Source organism: Erithacus rubecula, assembly GCF_903797595.1.
Source record: "Erithacus rubecula genome assembly, chromosome: 17".
Classification (NCBI taxonomy): domain Eukaryota; kingdom Metazoa; phylum Chordata; class Aves; order Passeriformes; family Muscicapidae; genus Erithacus; species Erithacus rubecula.
Genome location: NC_136669.1, coordinates 4815602 through 4835444, shown reverse-complemented (window position 1 = coordinate 4835444; position 19843 = coordinate 4815602). Strand labels below are relative to the sequence as shown.

General features: G+C 50.7%; 1 protein-coding gene across 2 annotated transcripts; it reads right to left on the bottom strand.

Moving 5' to 3' along the window:
- Positions 1-3643: 3643 nt before the first annotated feature.
- AMZ1 (archaelysin family metallopeptidase 1) lies at positions 3644-19516 on the bottom strand. 2 transcript variants are annotated; one of them, XM_079320414.1, is made up of 7 exons: positions 19306-19516; positions 11114-11431; positions 10335-10502; positions 9358-9486; positions 8894-9057; positions 7640-7816; positions 3644-4335 (listed from the first exon to the last, which is right to left on the bottom strand). In XM_079320414.1, exons 2-7 carry the CDS (start codon positions 11415-11417, stop codon positions 3763-3765), a joined length of 1515 nt encoding a protein of 504 aa, XP_079176540.1. In that variant the 5' UTR covers positions 11418-11431; positions 19306-19516; the 3' UTR covers positions 3644-3762. The 2 variants fall into 2 exon arrangements, with proteins under 2 accessions (XP_079176540.1, XP_079176541.1); XM_079320415.1 differs by lacking the exon at positions 19306-19516 and adding an exon at positions 11652-11677.
- Positions 19517-19843: the final 327 nt, after the last annotated feature.

The following is a 19843-nucleotide window of genomic DNA, read 5'->3' as shown; positions in this document are numbered from 1 at the left end:
AGAATATGTCTGTTTCCCCAGGGAGAGGCTGCTCTAAAATGCAAAGTATAGCTTGTATTTTTGCTCAAGTGTACAAGGTATAAGGTTTGGGATGGTTATTGTAATATTGAAGTATTCTTTAGAACACTTTGAGGAGAGAAATTAAATAAATCCTTGTGGTTTCTAGCTCTAGCCTGGTATCTCATTATCCTTACAGACCTGGGAGAAAGTTTACTCAGTTACTAATCCCAAGTTTCTTGCCACTCTTCCCAAGAGTGACTGGCTTCTTGGGAAGCTGTGTGGTGTTAAGGGAGGAAGAGTTAATTAGGACAAGCGTTCAGGGATTTTTAACAAAAGTAGCTTTCCCTTAAATCCTCAATTTTGCCCAGCAGAAGCAGACTTCAGTGAGAAGTGCCATTTTTAGGGCAGAGAGGTCACAGCCACTGTTAAATCACAAAGTGCTGGATCTTGCTAATGAAATGTCTGTGGAAGCTGCTGCTTTTTCCTCTCCCACCCTTGAAAGCTTCTGTAGGCAATTGCACCCCTAACTAGTAAAAAGCATGGTATTTTTTGTTATATTGGGTTTTTCTTTTTCCTCTGGGCAGTTGCTTTGTCTCCCCTCTCCCTGCAGCCACAGCAAGTCCCTGTTTTCAGAGTAGGAGTGGAATGTTCTGCCTGTTTATTCTTGGGAGAAGATATTTGTCTTTATGAGCTTGTAAAGCTATTAAAAGACTGTTTTTTACTATGTTCAGGATTAGACTTTAGAAGTTGCTTCAAAACAAGTGTCCTTGAGCTTAAGGCAGAAAGGGTGTGACTGAGCTGTTTTGGTGCTGCAGGGTGCTCCAGGTAGCCACAGGATGGTGTGGTTTGGGAGATGCTCTGAGCCAGAGGAGTCTAACATGAGTCTGTGTTGTTCTTTAGGGGTTATATGGAAAACAGCAGCAGCTGCAGGTTCTGCTGGGGGATCTCCTGAAGGTGGGTCATGTGCAGGATTCATGGTCTGCCTGCCACCACGAGGCAGAGGAGCACAAGCAGTGCCTTCCAGGGCAGCCAGGGAGCCTGGGGCTGGCACTGTGTCCCTCTGGGACCTGCTGTCCCTTCCCATCTGAGTGCCCTGTTCCTTCCCCTGCTGCCTTCTGCCAAGGGCTCTCCAGCCTGTGGCTGCACAGGGAGCAGCCAGGTCTCCTGCCCACTGCCTGCCACACAGAGAAACTGTTCCTGGGCCTTCTGCAGCCAGCCCCAATCTTGGCTGCTGCATTGCAAGTGACTTCTGCATATTGGGTTTAAATACTCCTTCTTGCTGATGGTTGATCCACAGCTTGACCTTCTAAAGTGACTCCTAATTATCTCACCTGTATTTCTGTTTCACAGCTTCCTCAGCAGCTTATTAGCTGCAAGTTGTGTTCCCACACCTTTCCAAGTAGAAGGCTCTCCCCTGGAACCTGCTGCTTAAAATGCAGGAAATCTTATTTAGGGGCTTACTTTCAATTTGGCCTACTGCTTATTCCTGTGTCAGCTGTTTTCTGCTCCCCTGCAACTCTGGTATATGCAGAGGAGTAGGAACTGTGCCTTTGTGCTTTACTTGTGGTTACAGCCTTCATTTTTGGTGTAGCCTTGGCCAGTGTTTTTGTTCCTCTGTGGCCCAGGCTGCCTCCAGTCCTTTTCTGGTGTGAACTGTGTAGGCTGGGGCAAAGAGCTGCTCACAGACCCTGTGCTTGTCCTGCTGCTGCAGCACTGGAAACCTTTGCTGGTGTGAAGAGGAGCCCCTCCACATGAATGTCTTCACATGACCAAGCCCTGCAGTGGAATATTGGACTTCCAAGTGTTTTCAGCCACTTTCTGCCTCTCACCACAAATCTGCCTCTTGCCTGTGGGCATTGCTGAGCTGCCCAGGTGAAGCTCTGAGTTGCCATCTCATTTATGTCTTACCTGGAGCACTTGTGGACAAGCTGAGCAGGTAAGTGGTGCTGCTGGCAGTGATGGTGTCAAAAATACCCATTTGCAGTGACAGGAGCTCTTCAGCAATTCCTGCTCGCAGCAGCACCAAGGTAAGCCAAGTGTCACAAGGAGTCTCCCATCTGTGACTTCTGCCAGCCCTTCTGTGCCACCCCACTCCTCTGTTGGCTTTGGAATTTTATGATGGGAAGCTGCTTCTGTTCCCTTAGGCAGGATTGTCATCCTGAGCCTCTTTCTGGAAAGTTTCTAAAGTTCAGCCTAATAACTCAGTACAGAATCAAGGCAGAGCAAACAAGGCTGAACAGAGAGTAATCTCTTGCTTAAAATAGTAAATGTGTTCAGGCAACAACCGAGCGCGTTCGGGGCAGGGCTCGGATTGGTAATTCAAGCAGGGTTTGTTGGGGAAGTTGTTGCTGCTGCTGGGAAAGTCTCGGATCAGGAGCCGTCACCTCTGCGGCTGCCAGGAGAGGGCGGCAGCAGCGGCTCCCCGCTCCCGGCGCGCAGCCTGCAAAATGTTTCCAGGAATTGCCGTCATCAGTCCCCAAGCCAAACTCCCTGTCTCTCCCGGTATGAATCATGCGGATGTGAAATGCTTGTGTTTCCGGAATCCAGCTGAATTTACTGCAAGCCCATCTTTGCTACTCACCTGGCAAAATCTCCGGCGTTTTTCCAGTGTCTTCCCTTTATCCTCTTGCTTCCACTGATGGGGTGGAGGGCTCAAAGTGCACAGAGCAAGCGCTCTGGGAAGCCAAAGTTGTTGCCTTCTCCTCGGGAAACATCCTGTCCCTTCTCCCAGCTGCACTGCATCTGATCCTACCTGCTGGTATTTTCAGACAGGAGCCATCTGGAGCTCAGCCATGGGCTGTGGGAGCCTTATCAGTGCTCAGGGAGCAGGGGATGGAGAGGGGTCAGCCTTCCCCTGGCAGAGCAAAGAACCCATCGGCCTCTTGAGCTCTGGCTATAAATAGCCCGGAGGAACAGAGAGGAACAGCATGCCCTGGCCATGGGAAGGGAGGCTGTGCTGCTCTGGGTGCCTTATGGAGCAGGGAAAAGGAAAGGGACAGGGTGGTGATTCCCCAGGCAGAAAGAGGAAAGCACATGAGGTTCCCTCTTTTAGATTAATAATCAATGAGTCTGTGAATGTTTCCAAAGGTTTCCTCTCCTGTGCCAACCTACAGAGCATGTGAGTTGTTCCAGCTCACGCTCCAAGCCTGGCTTTGTTTGAACTGCAGCTCTGGAGATCCTCTTGAGAATCTGCCAAGAGAATAGTCAGACTAATGCTGCTCTTTGGGCCAGCTGAGCTGCCAGGGGTCTTTCTTCTTTACTCTGTGCCCATCTCCTCCATCTATGAGAGTCCATCAGCTTGGATTGTGCTCCTGTGCTCTGCACAACCTCCAGCTGATGGGACAGTGAGAGAGCATGAGGAGAGGGAGAGGAGATCTCATCTGTGCCTGGGACTGAGGGGCTAAGCAGAGCTGTGTGGGGGATCTGCCCTGGTTTAATTTGCATCTGTTTGTTCAGATGGCCCAAGCTCCTGTATGAGCATGTTCAGTCTTTAGTGGGGACCTGGCTGACCTCTTCCTGGCCAGCTTCAGACCAAGAAAATTAAAGGACCTACTTGTGACTTGAGGTGAGCATGAAGTGGTGGTGTCATTTAGACCAGCACAGGGAAAACCCTTACAGAAGCACTAATCACATCAAAACCGTGTTAGCAATCTCAGAAAACAAAACATCTTTTATTCCTGGGGGAAGTTGCTGTTTCTCTGAGACAGCAACAGCTTGGGGTGAGGAAGGCTGGAAGCAAAGCTGGCCCAAGGCAGTCCCAGCCTAGTTGTCCTCCCACCGCCAGCGATGAGGGGACGATTCCCCTTTGGACAGTTTTCTGGAGCTCAGCTTCCTCCGCAAGGAGGAAAATTTATCTCCCAGAACTTTGCGTAGGCCGGTGCTGTCCCTGGAAAAGGGCAGGTCCTTCCTCATGGCAGGCAGCTGGCCCGTAAACATTTCCCACTTAGCCAGGGCATCCACTGCCTCGTCCACTTGAGCCAGTTCCTCCTCAGAGACGTTCCTCTCCAGGGCAGCAATGCACATCTCCAGCCACAGCTCGTAATCCCGGATGGTGTCGGTGTGTGCCGGGGGCCGGGGCTGGGGCTGGGGCTGGCCGGGAGCCTCGGGCAGCGAGCTCGGCTGCTCGTCCTGCTCCAGCTCCGGCCCCAGCGACACGCCCTGGCTGCAGGTGTCGGGGCTCAGCGGCTCCGACAGCGATGTCACCGCCTCGGAGTCGTTCTCGCAGCACATCCCGGAGTCGGAGCTGAGCGGGGGGATGTCCTCTGAGGCCGACAGCTCTGCTGCCTCCTGCCTTGGCCACGTGGACAGCACGGTCTGTGTCCAAGCATAGAGCTTCTGTGGTGAGAGAGAAAGGTTTTGTTGTGGAGCATGAGACACGCCAGCTACACATTTCCCAGTGCTTGCCAGGTAAACCTGTTTATCTTGGGTGGCTCAGCTGCAGCTGCCATGGTCCTCTCTGCCAGACAATGGGTTCAGACAGCTCCTGGTGACCCTACAGAGCAGGAGCTTTCTCTTGTCCCGTTTTCTTGGGCTGTGGCAGAGCTGCCTCCAGTCAGATGTGGGCTTTATCTGCCCTGTTATTGAAGGTGGTAGGAGAAAAGTGCACCAGATCACTCCCTGCTGTGTGAATGTGGTCTCCAGGAGAGGCAAACCAATGCCTCTGCAGAGGAAACTGTGTCATTATAAAAACTCCTGAGACAGTGGTAAAGAATTGTGTTTTATCATGTTAATGCCTGTGGTAACATGCATTTTATTCCCAAGCATTGCTCTTCCCGAGCTGAAATGAACAAGTGGGAAGGCTGGCTCTAGGAAAGAATAAATGAAAGGAAAATGTCTGAGACAATTTACTTTTTAAATATTAACTGCCACAATGAGGCATATAACAGGTTGCTCCTGGCACATTTGTTCCTTATGCTTTAGGGAATGAACCACAGTACTGCAGTCATCCCTGGGTAAAAGGTAATCTCATCTGCCTTGTTTCCAGTGCTGGGGATTTTGTGTGTGTTTTTTCAGTGTTTCACACTCCTGTGGCCTATATCTTCACCTTTACCTTCTGTAGCTCCCAGTGATCCATTTGCAGAGTTCCCAGTTGCTCAGCTGTGCCAGGATTAGCCTGGGCTGTCCCCATGGTGTGCCAGGCACAGAGCTGGATCTGTCCCTGCTCAGCTCAGGGGAGCTGCAGTGTTTGAGGAGCAGGCAGGAGATTCCCAGCCCTGTGGAGCTCTCTTCTCTCACAGCCCCCCACTGTTCCCTCCCCCTTCCCTCCTCTATTGCTCTCTCTTCAGGCAAGTGACAGAAAGGATAAAGAGCTCAAATTGAGTGGGTGGGAGAAATCAGCCCTGCTTCTCATTTCAGTCTGAGCATGGAGCCTGGGGGAAGAATTTTGTACAGGAATAAAATGGACTCTTTCAGTTTAGCTAATCCACCCTGCCCCCTCCCTCTGGGACAAGAAAAATTGTAAAGGGACAACTTTTCTCCTGCCTCGTCCCACCTCCAGTGGCCCTTCCCTCCCTCTGGGTTTATCCAACAAAGGCAGTGCCAGAAGCTGCAGTGGGAGCTGGGCTAGTGAACAGGACAGCAAAGCTACTGGAAAGCTGCAAGCAGCCGATGGTTTTGTAATGGCTCTAAATTCCCAATAATAGAAATCTGGGAAGGAACCCAATTGCTTCTTAGTCCAATTCCCAAGAAGAAAAAAGGCTGGGGAGATGTGGATTTTCCAGCAGTACATTTGGGTTATTGGAGGCAAAAAAAGGGGATGATCAACTCAGGATCATTACCTGAATTCCCAGAATCTCTTCAGTCTCTCTCATCCTTTGGGTGGTTTAGTCATTTGAACTTTGGGTGGGTTTGAAGGGCTGCAGCCTCTTATGTTCTCCTGTTTAACCAGGAAGGAATGAGCTCTGTGTGGGTTTTGTTTACCTGCAGGCAAGAACAGCTGAAGTGGATGTCCTTCCCAAGGATGTCACTAAGACCTGCTGTCTGTGTGTGTGTGGCCACTGCAAACTCATCCAGCCACCACATGAGGACAGCCTGGGATGCTGCATAAGCAGCAGGTGGAAATGTGGAAATGTTGATCGTGGTGGGGAAACACCAGGACAATTAACTTGCTTCCAGTTTTCAAGATGACTCATGCTGGAAAAAGCAGCTGGAATAAAAAATGGAGTGTGGTTCTGAGTGCAACTCAGATAAATGAGCTGAGGGGCTCTTTCTGCTGCATAAGGACTGATTTCCTGCCCCACGTGCTCCTCTGCCCCAAACCATGTCTCAGCTGCAGATCTGAGCAGTGTTACCTGCTGCTGCTGAGGCACAGCTTGGTTCTGGCATTTCCTGTGGTTGTTATGAGTGTCTGAAGCTGTTTTGTGGCAGGTGGGGATCTGTGATAGTTTTCCAAGAGGAAATGTGACTTCAGACTTGCACTTAACATGCTTGGCAAGTTAACTTTGCCCTCTGTTATTGTCCCTACTGCTTTCTGCTCTATTCTGTCAGGTTCCTTAACTATTTAATTCATCTTTTGTCTCCTCTCAACATTATGGCAAAGCCTCTTACAGACTTTGTCACAGCTCTCTTACACCAGCTTGTACTGTATCTCATTGAGCTTTGCCTTCTTGAGGAAGCAGATGTGACATTTGGCAAGTGCATCATTCCTTCAGGTTTGTGTTCCCTGTCACCAGAGGATGCTGAGCCAATTACAGTATTTGCTGCAGGTGCAAAGGCAAAAATGTTTCTAAAAAATATTAATGCAGTTGGCTTTTATCTTCTAGAAAGCAGTGGCTGGATGCTGACAGGCTGGGTGTTTAAATAAAGCAGAATTTATTCTTCTGGTAGTGACCAAACAGCCACAGAGTCAGAGAAGGGTTTGGCAGCACCACAGATAAGTAGGAAAACCACAAAAAATGTGTGTTTCCCCACACTCTTTGCCATGCTTCTGTGTATCTGATTTCTGTGTATCTGAATGAACTAGAGGCATTTCCTCTCTCATTCAGCTCCTATCTTGTTACAAATGCAACCCACAGACTTTAAAATAGGCAGCCATGGAAAATCCTGCCTCTGAATATGATATGTGTCAGACAGGAATCACAACCAGGGAGAAGATGGGTGCTGAGTGAGAACATTATTTCTATTCCCCCAACCATTTGCCTACTGAATCCTGCTTTTTAGACAGCAGAGGTAGAAAACCCTTTCAAGAGCTAAGGGTGTGTTAGCACTGTTCCTAATCTGTCTAAATGTGGTGTCAGTAATGATATGTGTGGGAGAGAAGAGGCAAAAGATGAGTCTGGGACCCTCCACATATCTGGGGTAAGAAGTTGGGTTCCTTTCTCATAAATTTAAACAGAGGAACTGCATCAAAGTACACACAGTTCCCAGCAGCCCCAGAGAGGCAAAAATCCACAGTGGCACAGGAAAGGGCATAGCTGTGGGAATCCCTGCACTCACTGCTGCTCCTGCTTGTGCAAAGTGCTTTGTTGCTCAGAGCAGGTATGGAACAGGTGTTCAGGTGTGAACTGCTGCCTCAGCACCTTGCAGTGAGGCTCCTGCCAGCTCCTGCCTTCACCACGCTGCTGCAGCACCTGCAGTGCTGGGCTTTGGGCTGAGCCACCCATCCCTGCCCTGCTCCAGGAGGGGCCTGGGGCTCACCCACCCTGTAGCGCTCGATGAGTTTGAAGCCCACGACGTGCTGCAGCTTCCTCAGGCAGATGGGGCAGGGCTCCAGCGGCCGCAGCAGCGCCTCCTCCAGGCTCAGGGCGCCCTGCATGATGCACTGCAGCCAGCGGCACCTCCCCAGCCCCATCAGCTGGCAGATCTCGTGGCAGGTCACCTTTCAGAGAAGCAAAGATCACAGCAGTGCGTGGTCATTCCTGTTTCTGCTGCCCCTCCTCTTCCTGCTCTGCTGTTGCACCTTCCCTGCTCCCTGGCAGTCTGAGCCAGCTCTTGCTCAGCAGTGGCACTCCTCCAGCCTGGGCTTTTCCAGGATGATAGGAGAGCCTGGCTGCCTCTTCCCAACTCCATGTTTTTGTTGTGGAGAAGGAGGGGTGGGTGTGGGTGACAGCAGTGCTGCTCCTCCCCAAGGACAATGTGGTCTTTGGAGATTTTTTGCTGCTTTAGAGTTTGTTTTTTTTTTTTTTTTTTAAGGAGGAAAACCAGTCCTAGTGGGGCCTGAAAAGAGCAACACAGCCTGTGTGAGAAATGTGCAAGAAGCTGTTGGCAATAACAGATCTGGGTCCTTCCAGAACAGACTCCATTAGCTTTTGTGCCAAAACAAAAAACTGAGATGGAATCAGCTGGCCAAGCATGACTGCCTTGGGAGCTGGCAACTGTGGAAAGGGTGAGGATGGAGGATTCCTCTCCTCCTCTCATTCCCACTTAATATCATTTGAACTTACTACAGGAAGAGACCTCAAACTAGAAAATCCTGAGCAAAGGCAAATGGCTTCAAAGATGCTGGTGTGACTGCTCTGTGTGGGCCAGCTTTGGGAGGAACAGTGCAAGCAGAGCTGGCACATGTTTGGATGAGGGAGGACAGCACTCATGAAGAAGATGTGTTGGAGGTGAGGGTGGTTTAAGGGCATCTGCATATAAATAGAAGTGCAGACTTGGCTGAGGTATTATTCTCATCCATTCATGCAACAGGTCTGGCACAGGGACCCCTCCCCTCACAGATGCCAATGTCTAAGGGGACAGTCACCCTTTGCAGCCATCCATTAGTTACACACACCTCCACCAGATATTCTGATTAACCTCCAAATACTGTATCAGCCCTGCTGGGCCTGACAAGAAAAATACTCAGGATTACCCAAGCAGGAGCCTTGGAGCTGGACAGGGTTTATATTTCAGGCCTGAAATATTTAACCCTGCAGAGGAGGAAACACAGGGTGCAGGAGGCTGCTGGTCCTACCTTACAACACTGGACCATCTCCTGGGCACTGAACTGCAAGGTCCGGTCTCTGCCCTCCTTGCTGACTTCACACAGCTCTTCCTTCTGCCTGGGTGGGGTCAAGCTGCTACAGCCAGCCTGGGGGAAATCCCCAGAAAACCTGGCAAAGCTGCAGACTCCCACTTCTGTGAATAGAGGGGAGTACAAGTCAGGCATCTGCTCTTTTGTAACTGTCTCTCACCTTGGGCAGCATGAAAATACAACTGTAGGAGCACAGTCCAGCTGAGCACACAGGGTGTGATGAGAGCCACTCCCAAAAGGTTTCTATCACCTCAGCTACCTCTGCCTGGATCAGGAGCCCTGATCCCCCTAAAACCTAGTTCCTCTTACCAGGATGTTAAGGATAAGACTTGGAGAAGGGCTTTTTTGTACAGTACTGCCTTATTCACACACTGTGCTAGATCACCATGGGACACCAATCCCACCTTGTCCTGGCAGGAATTTGCTGAATGTGAAGCTCCAGGTCTCACATGGGTAAAGGTCCAGCAGAGTAAGTCCAAGGACACACAGGGCATCCATGGGCTTGTTGTTCTTCAGGAAATTCAGGATCCCATCTGGACAAACACAAGAGAGATATTTATTTAAATGAAAAATCCCTGGAAGGCACAGAGCCAGAATTTCTGCTGCTGGTAGGGAGGAGGATGTAATCCAAGCCCACAGGCAGGCAGAGATGCTGGATTCATCATCTCAGGAGAAGAACCATGGCTGTGTAGCCCATCCCTGAAATCAGAGAAGACTTTGGAAGTGGTGCTGAGCAGAGAGTTAAAGCAAAGCAGAGATGCTGATGAATTCAGTACTAACCCATGGAAATGAGCACCTGGGAGCAGAATTTCCCTATAGACATTTCAGAACTGAGGTGGAGCAGCCCCAGGACTGCAGTGCTGGGTCTGTGCTGAGCATGTGCTGCCCATGGTACCTGCAAACATCTCATTCCAGGTGGATGTTTGTGCAGTGAGAGTTTGGCAGCTGGCAAACCCAGTGCCCTGGGGAACTGTGTGTCACTTGAACCCAAATTTCCTATCATGAAAGGCCTGCTCTACCCCTGCACCACCCAGGTCAGTAATTTACTTTGGCTCTGGACAGGGGATGGGAGAGCTCAGACTGCACCAAATCAACAGAGCCTTCCTGCAGAGCTGATCCAATCACTTTGCAGAGCTGCACTTAAACATAACAGCACCGAAAAATACAAACAGCAGAGGAAAATATGATGAAAGCCACTTTGTTTTTTATTCCTGTTTCCAGCCTCAAAGCTCTGGGCTTTCCATGGGAACAGGATTTCTGCCTTTTCACTCCCTTCCTCACCCCCTCCCAGCTCAGGCAATGCAGGGCTGTGTCAGGCATTTCCTAAGGGAGAGCTGGTGCCCGTGTGCCAGGCTGCTCCTGCTGGCAGCTCCTTCCTCACCTGCGTGCAGCTGCACCCTGTCCGAGTCCCGGCTGTGGCGGAAGCAGCAGTGGATGGAGGAGACAGGGATGGAGGGAAGGCACTTCACACGCAGACCCAGGAAGAAAGACTCCACACAGCTCTGGAGGGAGTCCAGCAGCGAGAGCCCGGCAGGCCCTTCCATTAAATCTGGGGAGAGAAGCTGTTACCAGTCCCTTAGGGCCAGGGTGAGCATTAGCTCTGAAGGGGTTTTGTGCACTGGCCACAACAACTGGGGAAGGGGCAGGCTGGTTTATTCTGGAGTTAACTGCTCACTCTGGGATGTGGTGGACACCTCTGGATGGTTATGGAAATACAGAAGAGAGGGTTTTCTTTCTGAAAGGTTGCTCAAGGCATTAGTTAGCTCTCATTAGCAGAGCAGATGTGCTGGAAGGTTGTCTCCTGTTTAAGTTGTGCAGAATGATTAACGTGGGAATGGATGGCTGTGTTTAATGAACCATCAGAGACAGACCTCCAGAAATGCTGGTTTTTCCAGCATTGTTCCATACTTTGATATACATATATGCATAAATTCATAGCAAGCCTCACCCAGGGGCACACATAACCATTTATATGGCAGGTCTGCCACCATGGCTTGTGGCTCTGGTCTGGGGGCATGTCAGAGCCTCGCCTGTTACACTTGTCTTTGCTATGGTCATTGCATTTGCAGGTGAGTCCTCAGGGAGGGGGTCAGCAGCCCTCAACACCACCCACCGCCCTGCTGTGTTTCTCCAGGCAGCCCAGGGAAGATCCCCCATTACCTATAGGCTGCAGGTAAATGTGCTTTCTGCAGAAGTTCTGCTTCCTCCTCAGCATGGCGTGGTAGAAGGTCTCAAAGTCCTCGGGGGCCTCGGGGTGGCTGAGCAGCCAGTCGAAGGCGGTGCGGATGAGCAGCGTGCAGAACAGCGTGCGCTGCGGGTTGTAGGCCTCGGACAGGAACAGCTTCTCCGCCCTGGAGAAGGCCTTGGCATAGAGCTCCTGCAGAGCGGGGTCCGTGGAGATGAGCGCGTCCTTCAGAGCGCGGGGCCCGAAGCTGAACTCCTGCGCCGGCTTGCACTGCAGCATGGCGGGGCTCCGGCCTGTGAGGGGACAGGGCCATCAACAACACTGCAGCATGGCGGGGCTCTGGCCTGTGGGGGAACATGGCCATGAGCAACACTGCAGCATGGCGGGGCTCCGGCCTGTGAGGGGACAGGGCCATCAACAACACTGCAGCATGGCGGGGCTTCAGCCTGTGGGGGAACACGGCCATGAACACACACTGCAGCATGGCGGGGAAACACGGCCATGAACACCCACTGCAGCATGGCGGGGCTCCGGCCTGTGGGGGAACATGGCCATGAGCAACACTGCAGCATGGCGGGGCTCTGGCCTGTGGGGGAACACGGCCATCAACAACACTGCAGCATGGCGGGGCTCCGTCCTGAGGGGGGACAGGGCCATGAGCAGCACTGCAGTGGGGTCACAGCCATCAGTCCCCAGCCTTGCCAGGCTCAGGGAGTTGCCTCAAGCTTGGCCCTCAGCAGTGTGTGCCAATATCCCGGCTGTAGGGTTTGTGGGGTGTTATAAACACTGCACACTGGATGGCTGTAGGGTTTGTGGGGTGCTATAAACACTGCACACTGGATGGCTGCAGGGTTTGTGGGGTGCTATAAACACTGCACACTGGATGGCTGTAGGGTTTGTGGGGTGTTATAAACACTGCACACTGGATGGCTGTAGGGTTTGTGGGGTGCCATAAACACTGCACACTGGATGGCTGTAGGGTTTGTGGGGTGCCATGAACACTGCACACTGGATGGCTGTAGGGTTAGTGGGGTGCCATGAACACTGCACACTGGATGGCTGTAGGGTTTGTGGGGTGCCATGAACACTGCACACTGGATGGCTGTAGGGTTTGTGGGGTGCCATGAACACTGCACACTGCACTGGCCTGGAGCCCTACACTTCATGTGGGAGTGGCTGTTATGGGTTCTCCACATCCCCGAGTGTCACTGGGTCAGGAACCCTGTGCCAGGAGATGGTGCTCAAGAATGCACAGCCCCAAAATGCTGCTGAGTGTCTGGAGTAAACCAGATGGCTTGACTGGCCTGGGGGTTTTTTGGTGCTCTATCCTGAGGCCTCAATAAGATGGGAAAGACCTCTGGGTGCTGTGTAACTGGTTGCTCTGGACCTTGAAGGATGTGAAAAGCTGGTGCTCCTATTTGCTTGGGATAAACCACAATCCTTGCAATAAGTCCATCTCAGGAACCAAAAGGTTGATATTGATCTTTATCTGTGTATCAGAAGCCTAAACTTCTGACTTACCTGACACCAGTGCAAGCAGCTGTTCTCTGGTGACAATTTCCTCAAACACCTTTTAATCCTGGGTATTATCCCAGGGCCTCTGCTGGCTCCTGGTGCTGTTGTCAGGCTGCAGGATTTGGGGAGCTTTGCCCAGCGAAGGTGGGATTTGCTGTGTGAGGCTCACATGTGCTGGTGGTGCCTCTCCAGCAGGACACACTCGGGCCCATTGCCAGCATGTCCCTTTGTGAACAGCTTCATGTCACACTGTGTTAGCATCAGCAGCTCTGGGGATGATGTCAAGTGGTAAATAAAGAGCAAATGAAAGCCCAAAGCACAAAGAAATGAATTTGGAGCATCCTGGAAATATCTTCTCCAGGGTCATTTCTAAGGCTGGCGTCCCCCAAAGTTGCAGAAGTCAAGCACCTATTTCCCAGTTTATGCACTTGGGGATGTGCCAGTGAACACCTTGGGGAGAGGGAAGAAAAAGAGGAAACAAAGCACAGTCTCCATGACTAATCCATGTCTGGGCTTTTCCTTTCTGTAAGGAGATCATGCCAAGCAGAACTGGAGCATTTTGGAGCAGTGCTTTGGGCTTTTTGCCTACCACAGGTAAGTGCTCCACCTGCTCACGGCAGAATGAGAAATTCAGGGGGTATATGAACAAAAGCCCTGGGTTTCTAGGAAAAAATTACCTTCTAGGCAAATTCATAGTAACTTAAAAGGAGTCAGAAAAGGTTTCTGGGTGGACATCAAATGCTTCAGCTTCTGACCATCACTGCTCTAGTAGCAGCATTCAATCACAGGGGAAAAAAAAGAGATTAAATATTTTAAGGAGGAACTGGTTAAGTCTATAATTTAAGTAGGTCTGCAGCCTAGTTCTGCCAGGTAAGTGGCACTCAGTGGCCCCTGAGGACAGCAATATGATTAAGAAAATTCAGTATTTAAAAAAAGTAGTACCAACATGAACCAAAGCCTCTCCTCAGTTATGCAGAGGTGGTTTGCACTGTAACAGGAATGTGGCAGCCCATTAAAATTAACACTGCATTGCTTCTCATCTAACCCTTGGGAAGAGCTGTGTATGTATTGGTAGTCCTTAAAAGGGCTCATGTAGTGTGATCTTTCTTGTCTCTAAGGGTGTGTAGCTTGGAGAGGGAGTGGATAAGCAGTTTTCTTTCATTTTTGCAAGCTTTGTATTTCGCTTGCATTAAAGACTGACAGCATGTGGCATGGGGTGATCTGAAGTGCTACAAGGACCCGAATCCAGTGAAAGTTTAGAAAAAAATCTGTGATACTTCCTCAGCTCTTCTTACTGACCAAAATTATCCAAATTGCTCCAGCTGGTTTTTACAGGGAGCAGCAAGAGTTTACGTGAGGTTGCTCTGCACTCGGCGACCTAAATCTCTACACTTCTGACTTGCTTCCAGATTTGGGAGGACAAAGTGAGAGCCTGACCCCAGCAGGTCATTAGGAGTTTTGCCTTGGATTAGGGTGAAGACTGGCATTTTCCTAATGGACAAGATTGCACTTGTTCTGCACAACCCTTAAATACAAGCATCCTTTTCCTGGCAATTGCAGAACTTTCACTGGGAAACTGAGCAATATTCAACTGCCTGAGGATGTGATGTTGAGAGCTGCTGCCTGCCTCAGAGTGCAAGTCAAGAAAGAGACTTTGCACTTGGTCCAGGTTGAGATTGATCATGTTAAAGGAGTTGAATTTAAAAATTTCTGGAAACATGAGCTGCCTTCATTAATGTTTCGGGCAACAAGTGGAGTGTTGGTCTGGGGAGGAGGAGCTGGTTAGAAAATGAATGGATTTTTCTCTGCTAAATGGGAAGCAGCAAAGAGTGGATGTATGTGAATGCAAATACAATGAGTGCACAGTCTCCTAGTAAGTGTTCCCCCCAGGGTCCCTCATGGAATATAGTGTGAGCTCAAAGCTATGGGATATACAATGTTTCTCTAAACTTCCTAAAAGGGGACATTCACCCAGCTCCAGACATTCCCAGCTGTGACCATGGGTGTTTTGTGATGCTCCCCATGCCCAAGGGTGCCCAAAAGGACTCTTTAGTGGTTCAAAAGCTCAGGCACAGGAATGCATTTGCAGGAATTCAGTCTGGAATGACATGTGCCTCTTTCTCCTGGAGGGTCTGGCTTTTCTTCCAACAAAACAGTAGCAACCCATTACACTCTCCAAATCCAAGACAATTACTTCTCTTTAGTAAGCTTTTCTAAAATACTTCATTGGAGAAAATTAATGTTTCTGAAAAATTTTATGGACCAACTACAATAGTTGAAAAAAGCAGCTCTTTTACCACATTAGCCGCAGTAGATGTTATTTGTCTTAGTCTAATACATGGATATGATGTTTCATTAACTGCAGCAGAGCAACAGGGCTTTATAATTTTTAGCTCTTGTGCTGAGGGTGCCTGGTGTAACTCCCTGAGGCAGTCCCTCCAGAGGGAGTTGTGCTTTGGCTTGGATAGTTTCTTTCCCAAGTCAGTTTTTAAGATGGGTGGGGATGAAGAAGTGGAAACACCAATGCATCTTTCTGCCCTTCAGGTGTTTTGGAAGTCCTGCCTTTAAAGAAGCTCATTTGGCCCCTTGTTCAATGACAAGCTGTAGGACCTGACCAGCAAGTCCCTGGGGAGGAGAAAGTAACTCCTTCTGTTTTAAAGGCCAATAATTTGTAGCTGCACTTAAGAAAATGCTTTAAGCAAAATAATAATGTAGAGATCTGCTACAAGTGGAGACACTCTCCACATCCACTCCAGTGCCACTCTTTACCATTAGGAAAACATCCTATCCCCAATACATATTTTTTTTGTTCCGTCTCACAATCATGTGCTAACATTTTAATTGTTCCTAAACCAGGAGCACCTGTGTTGGACCATAAGAAGTCCATGGAGGCTGGACCTGATGATCTGTGATGTCTTTTCCAGCCTCAGTGATTCTGTGATTTGAAGGAGCAATGTTCCTGTGTGCAGGATGGAACACCTGCCTGTGCTCTGGCACCTACAGGATCCAGGGGCAGGGAGGGAGGCTGTGCTGGGGATCTCATCCAGTCCATGGAGATCCTCCTCTTTTCTCTGTTATTTGCATATTTCATATCGTCCATCATCACCTCCACACAGTGCAGAGGAGACACAAAAACCCAAAGGTTTTGGCACCTGCTCTTTGTCTGCTCCTGGCTCCAGCTTTTTGCAGGATTAAGTTGCAGGACCCAGCTGAGTTTCTCCTTGTGGTGCTCCACAAGGCAAGAGCTTCAACATGCTCCCTGAGTCTGGCTTTCAGCACCACTCAGAGGTTTCAGATCAGATTGAGCACATTACACAAATCTGTTTACTATGGAATCTGACAGATTTTATTTTTGTGGTGAGTGTTTTCACAAGAAACGCCCCAAAATCCAGGCTAAGCACGTGACACCTGAGCAGCCTGTACACTCCCTTTCCCACAGTAACCTGTTAATGTGCCTCATGTGCAATTCAGGTTACTCATAAATAATTCTCTTTGCAAATCAGACATGTATAAATTATTCTCTGTAATTGAAAATTACCTATGAATTATTCTGTTTGTAATTCATAGATATGTCATTTATTCTCTAATTTATTGACATTGCTTTCTTGGATAGATATGCCTGGGGCTGACAGCAACAGGCCAAGGCAATATCATACAGTGTGAGTTCACTTGGGATATTCTGGCTAGACAGACATGGTCTTGTGTGCAGAAATTCTGTGTAAAGGTGCAGAAATTCTTTGTAAAGGTCCAGAAATGGCACTCAGTGCATTACAGATTTATTTGGTATTATATTGAATTTGACCCTAATGTTGCACAGATTATACTTTTTTAAGCTGGTCATTCTATAGTTATTTATTTTACAAGCCAACTTGTAAGTAATTTCTGACTCCCCCACAGGCACTGCAGTTATACAGAAGGAAATTCCCTCTGTTCCTTTCCCCTCTCAGCTCTTGTGAAGTATTTGGAGGCAAACTGACTTAACCCAGCTCTTTGGGCGTCAGAGGGACATTAGCAGGGTCTCTTAACACTGATTAATTACCTCTGCTAGGTGCTGTACTGTAAACAAGCAGTGATAGTGCAGAAAATTCATCGCCAGTCAACAGAAATGAAAAGCCCAGAGCAAACATAATGAGCAATAACTAATTATCAACACATGCTCCAGTTGCTTAATAGCTCTCTCCCTGAGACTTGCACTCAGTGTCTGCTACTGCTGCTCCAGGATCAGCCTCTCCTTCCCAGAATTGCACCAATGACAGCCTGAAAGCAATTTTCTCAATTTATTTGTTGACATGTATAGAAAGAGATTTTTCTTGACTGAGAATCTCTGCTCCAAATAAAATTCTCACTGGTCCAGCTCCATCCTTGAGGAGCTCAACACAGCCCCTCACATAGACCCAGGCTTTGCCTGCTGAGTAGGTTCATCTCCTGGGGTCACACCAAATCTGTTTGGCCAGGTTCAGACCTGGTTCTGAGATACTCAGCAGTTTTCAGAATCAATCCCCTCTGCTCACAGAGAAAATCCACTCTGGACCTTGTCAGCCCTCTATTTGCACATCCATGGAGCTCTGGCATCCTCTGTCCACTTGGCATTAAGTGGTCACAAAGCACTGAGTCAGATCTGTGTGTGTTCCAGCCCATAAACTCAGATAATGCCTTCTGGCCTCACGCAGCACCCAAAAATATTTGTGTGTAATGTCTGTAGAATATGTCTGTGGCTCAGAAACAGATGGTTCTTGAGAAGAGTCATTCCTGGTGCTGTGGAAACCTTCAGGGATTCACACATGCATTCACCAGGAGGAGAATCTGTCTGTCCTATTGGAACTGTGATTGATGTGTTACTGCTGCAAGACTCAATCCTGGAAGTTTGTCTTCCCAGGAATCTGCCTCATTAATTAACTTGGACTGCTGGGCAAGTTAGATGGACAGCTCAACAATATGCAAGAAAGGTTTGCAAGGTGAAAGACAAGATTTGTAAAGGTCATTAAACACTTAAGATGGAGGCAGAAACTACTATTTGTCCTTATTTAAATATTCTTATTTAAGTGTTCTTAAGTATTTAAGAACACATACACATCCACTTTGCCCTTGATTTTGTTTTATGTTAAAACCTGCTCTTTCAGTACACTGTGCTTCATTTCAATATGTACTGAGGACATACATTATTCCTTGTTTCAGCCTTCTCTTCTGCAGATTTTATTTATTCTATGCTCGTACAAAGCGCTACCCTATTTTTCAGCGCCTGCTATTTGAGGCTCTCTAAGTGTCACACAAACATTCATGAACTTCTCTGTGCTACCCTCCAGAAAGTAAGCTGGCAGAATGTGCCTTTCCCCCTCCTCCCCCTCATCACCCATCTATTCACCATTTTCAGAGTTTTCTCTGTTCATTTGAGTCTGGTTCCACTGCCTGTGATGCTTCTCCCGTGCACACATGTGATGAAGGGCTGGCTGTGTTCCTCCTTCCCTGGCTCTGACATGAAATAATCCTCCACAATCCATGTCTGCGTGCTGTGCACTTGCTAACCTGAGAGCCAAAAGCACCGAGCAGCATCTCTCAGAGCTGTATAACAAACGTAGCACTGCAGAGATACCCGAGCTCTAATCACTCACAGCTCCAGGCACTTTGCTCTTCATCATACTTGTCTAGACAGACTAAATGGTCTCTGCGCGACAACCCCGGTGCTAGCCAGGAAAGCGGCTGCGTTTTCCATATGGATGAACTCCCAAGCAGGTATGGCTCGGGGTGGGTATTCCCCGGAGCACGGGCGGTGGAAAAGTGCCTCATCCCCCGGTGAAAAGGCACCGGAACGCGGTGCCTCCTCCTCCCAGCACATCAAGTGCTGTTTAAATGGTGCCGCCAGGTCGGGGGTGTTTGTGGGCATTTCACTGCCCAGAAGGAAGGGGCTCCAAGCTATTGCTACAGCCAGCATGTCTGGGGGGGACAACGACGGACCCAAACCCAAGGTTTCGTAGGGGGCCGGCTGTACCCTGGGCACCAGCCAGCGCTGCCGGCCGGAGGCTGCTGCGTACGAGGCATGTTCTGGAAAGGCTGCAGAAGCAGGTGCTGCTCCTGGGACACCTGAACAGCCCCCGGCCCCGCTGATGGGCAAAAGGATGCTGGTCCCCGGTGCGGGAATAACACCGGTGGGTGTGTAGGGAGGGAACAAGTTCCCCAGCACTCTGGGACGATGCACCAAGCACGAACACCGAGCTCAGCCCCCGACACCGCAAACCCCCGGGAGTGTGCACCAGGAGTGCCCGGGCAGGACCCCTGGAGCCCGTGGGGATGATCCCCGGAGCGCAGTCCCTAATCCCCGGCGGAGATGCCCCGAGCGCGGTCACCAGCCCCCGGAGGGGATGCCCTAAAGCGTGACCCGCCGCCACCGCGGGAGGATGCCCCGAGCGCGCCCACCCTCACCCGCGGAGCGATGCCGGGGCCGGGGACGCGCTGCACATCACCCCGGGAGATCCCCGAGCGCGGTCATCCTCACCCCGGAGCGGTGCCCGTCACCCCGGGGGCGATGTCCATCACCCCGGGAGATGCCCCAGCCCCCGGGGCCGTCCGCACCCCCCTTCCCTCCTGACCGTGCCCTCCCACTTTGGGGAGACCCCGCGACCCCCGCGATGTGCCCGGGGGACAGGACGGGACTCACCGCCCGCCGGGCCGGGGCTGCGGAGCCGGGAGGAGCGGCAGGGCCGGGCACCGGCTCGGGCTGGCGAGGCGGAGCGGAGCCCGGCAGCGGCGGCGGCGGCGTCAGGAGGAGCAGCAGCAGCAGGAGGAGGAGGAGGAGGAAGAAAAGGGGGAGCAAAGGGGGGCTCGGCCCCGGCGCCGGGAGCCCGCGGGATTCGCCGAGCGGCCGCCGGAGCCGCCTCCTGCCGGGAGAGGGGCAACCCCCGGGGGGCGCCCGCGGGGAGAGGGCGGGCCCGGGGACACCGGGACAGGGAGGGGACTGGGACAGGGACAGGGCACGGGGTGCGGGAGGGACACGGAGACAGGGACGGGACACGGGGACAGGGATAGGGACAAGGGGCAGGGGGACGGGGACAGGGACCGGGACAGGGTTAAGGACAGGATACTGGGACGGAGACAGGGACGGGACACGATGCGGAGGGGATGCGGGATAGAGGGACAGGACACGGGGTGCAGGAGAGACACGGGGTGGAGGGACAGGAGATGGAGTGCGGGAAGGG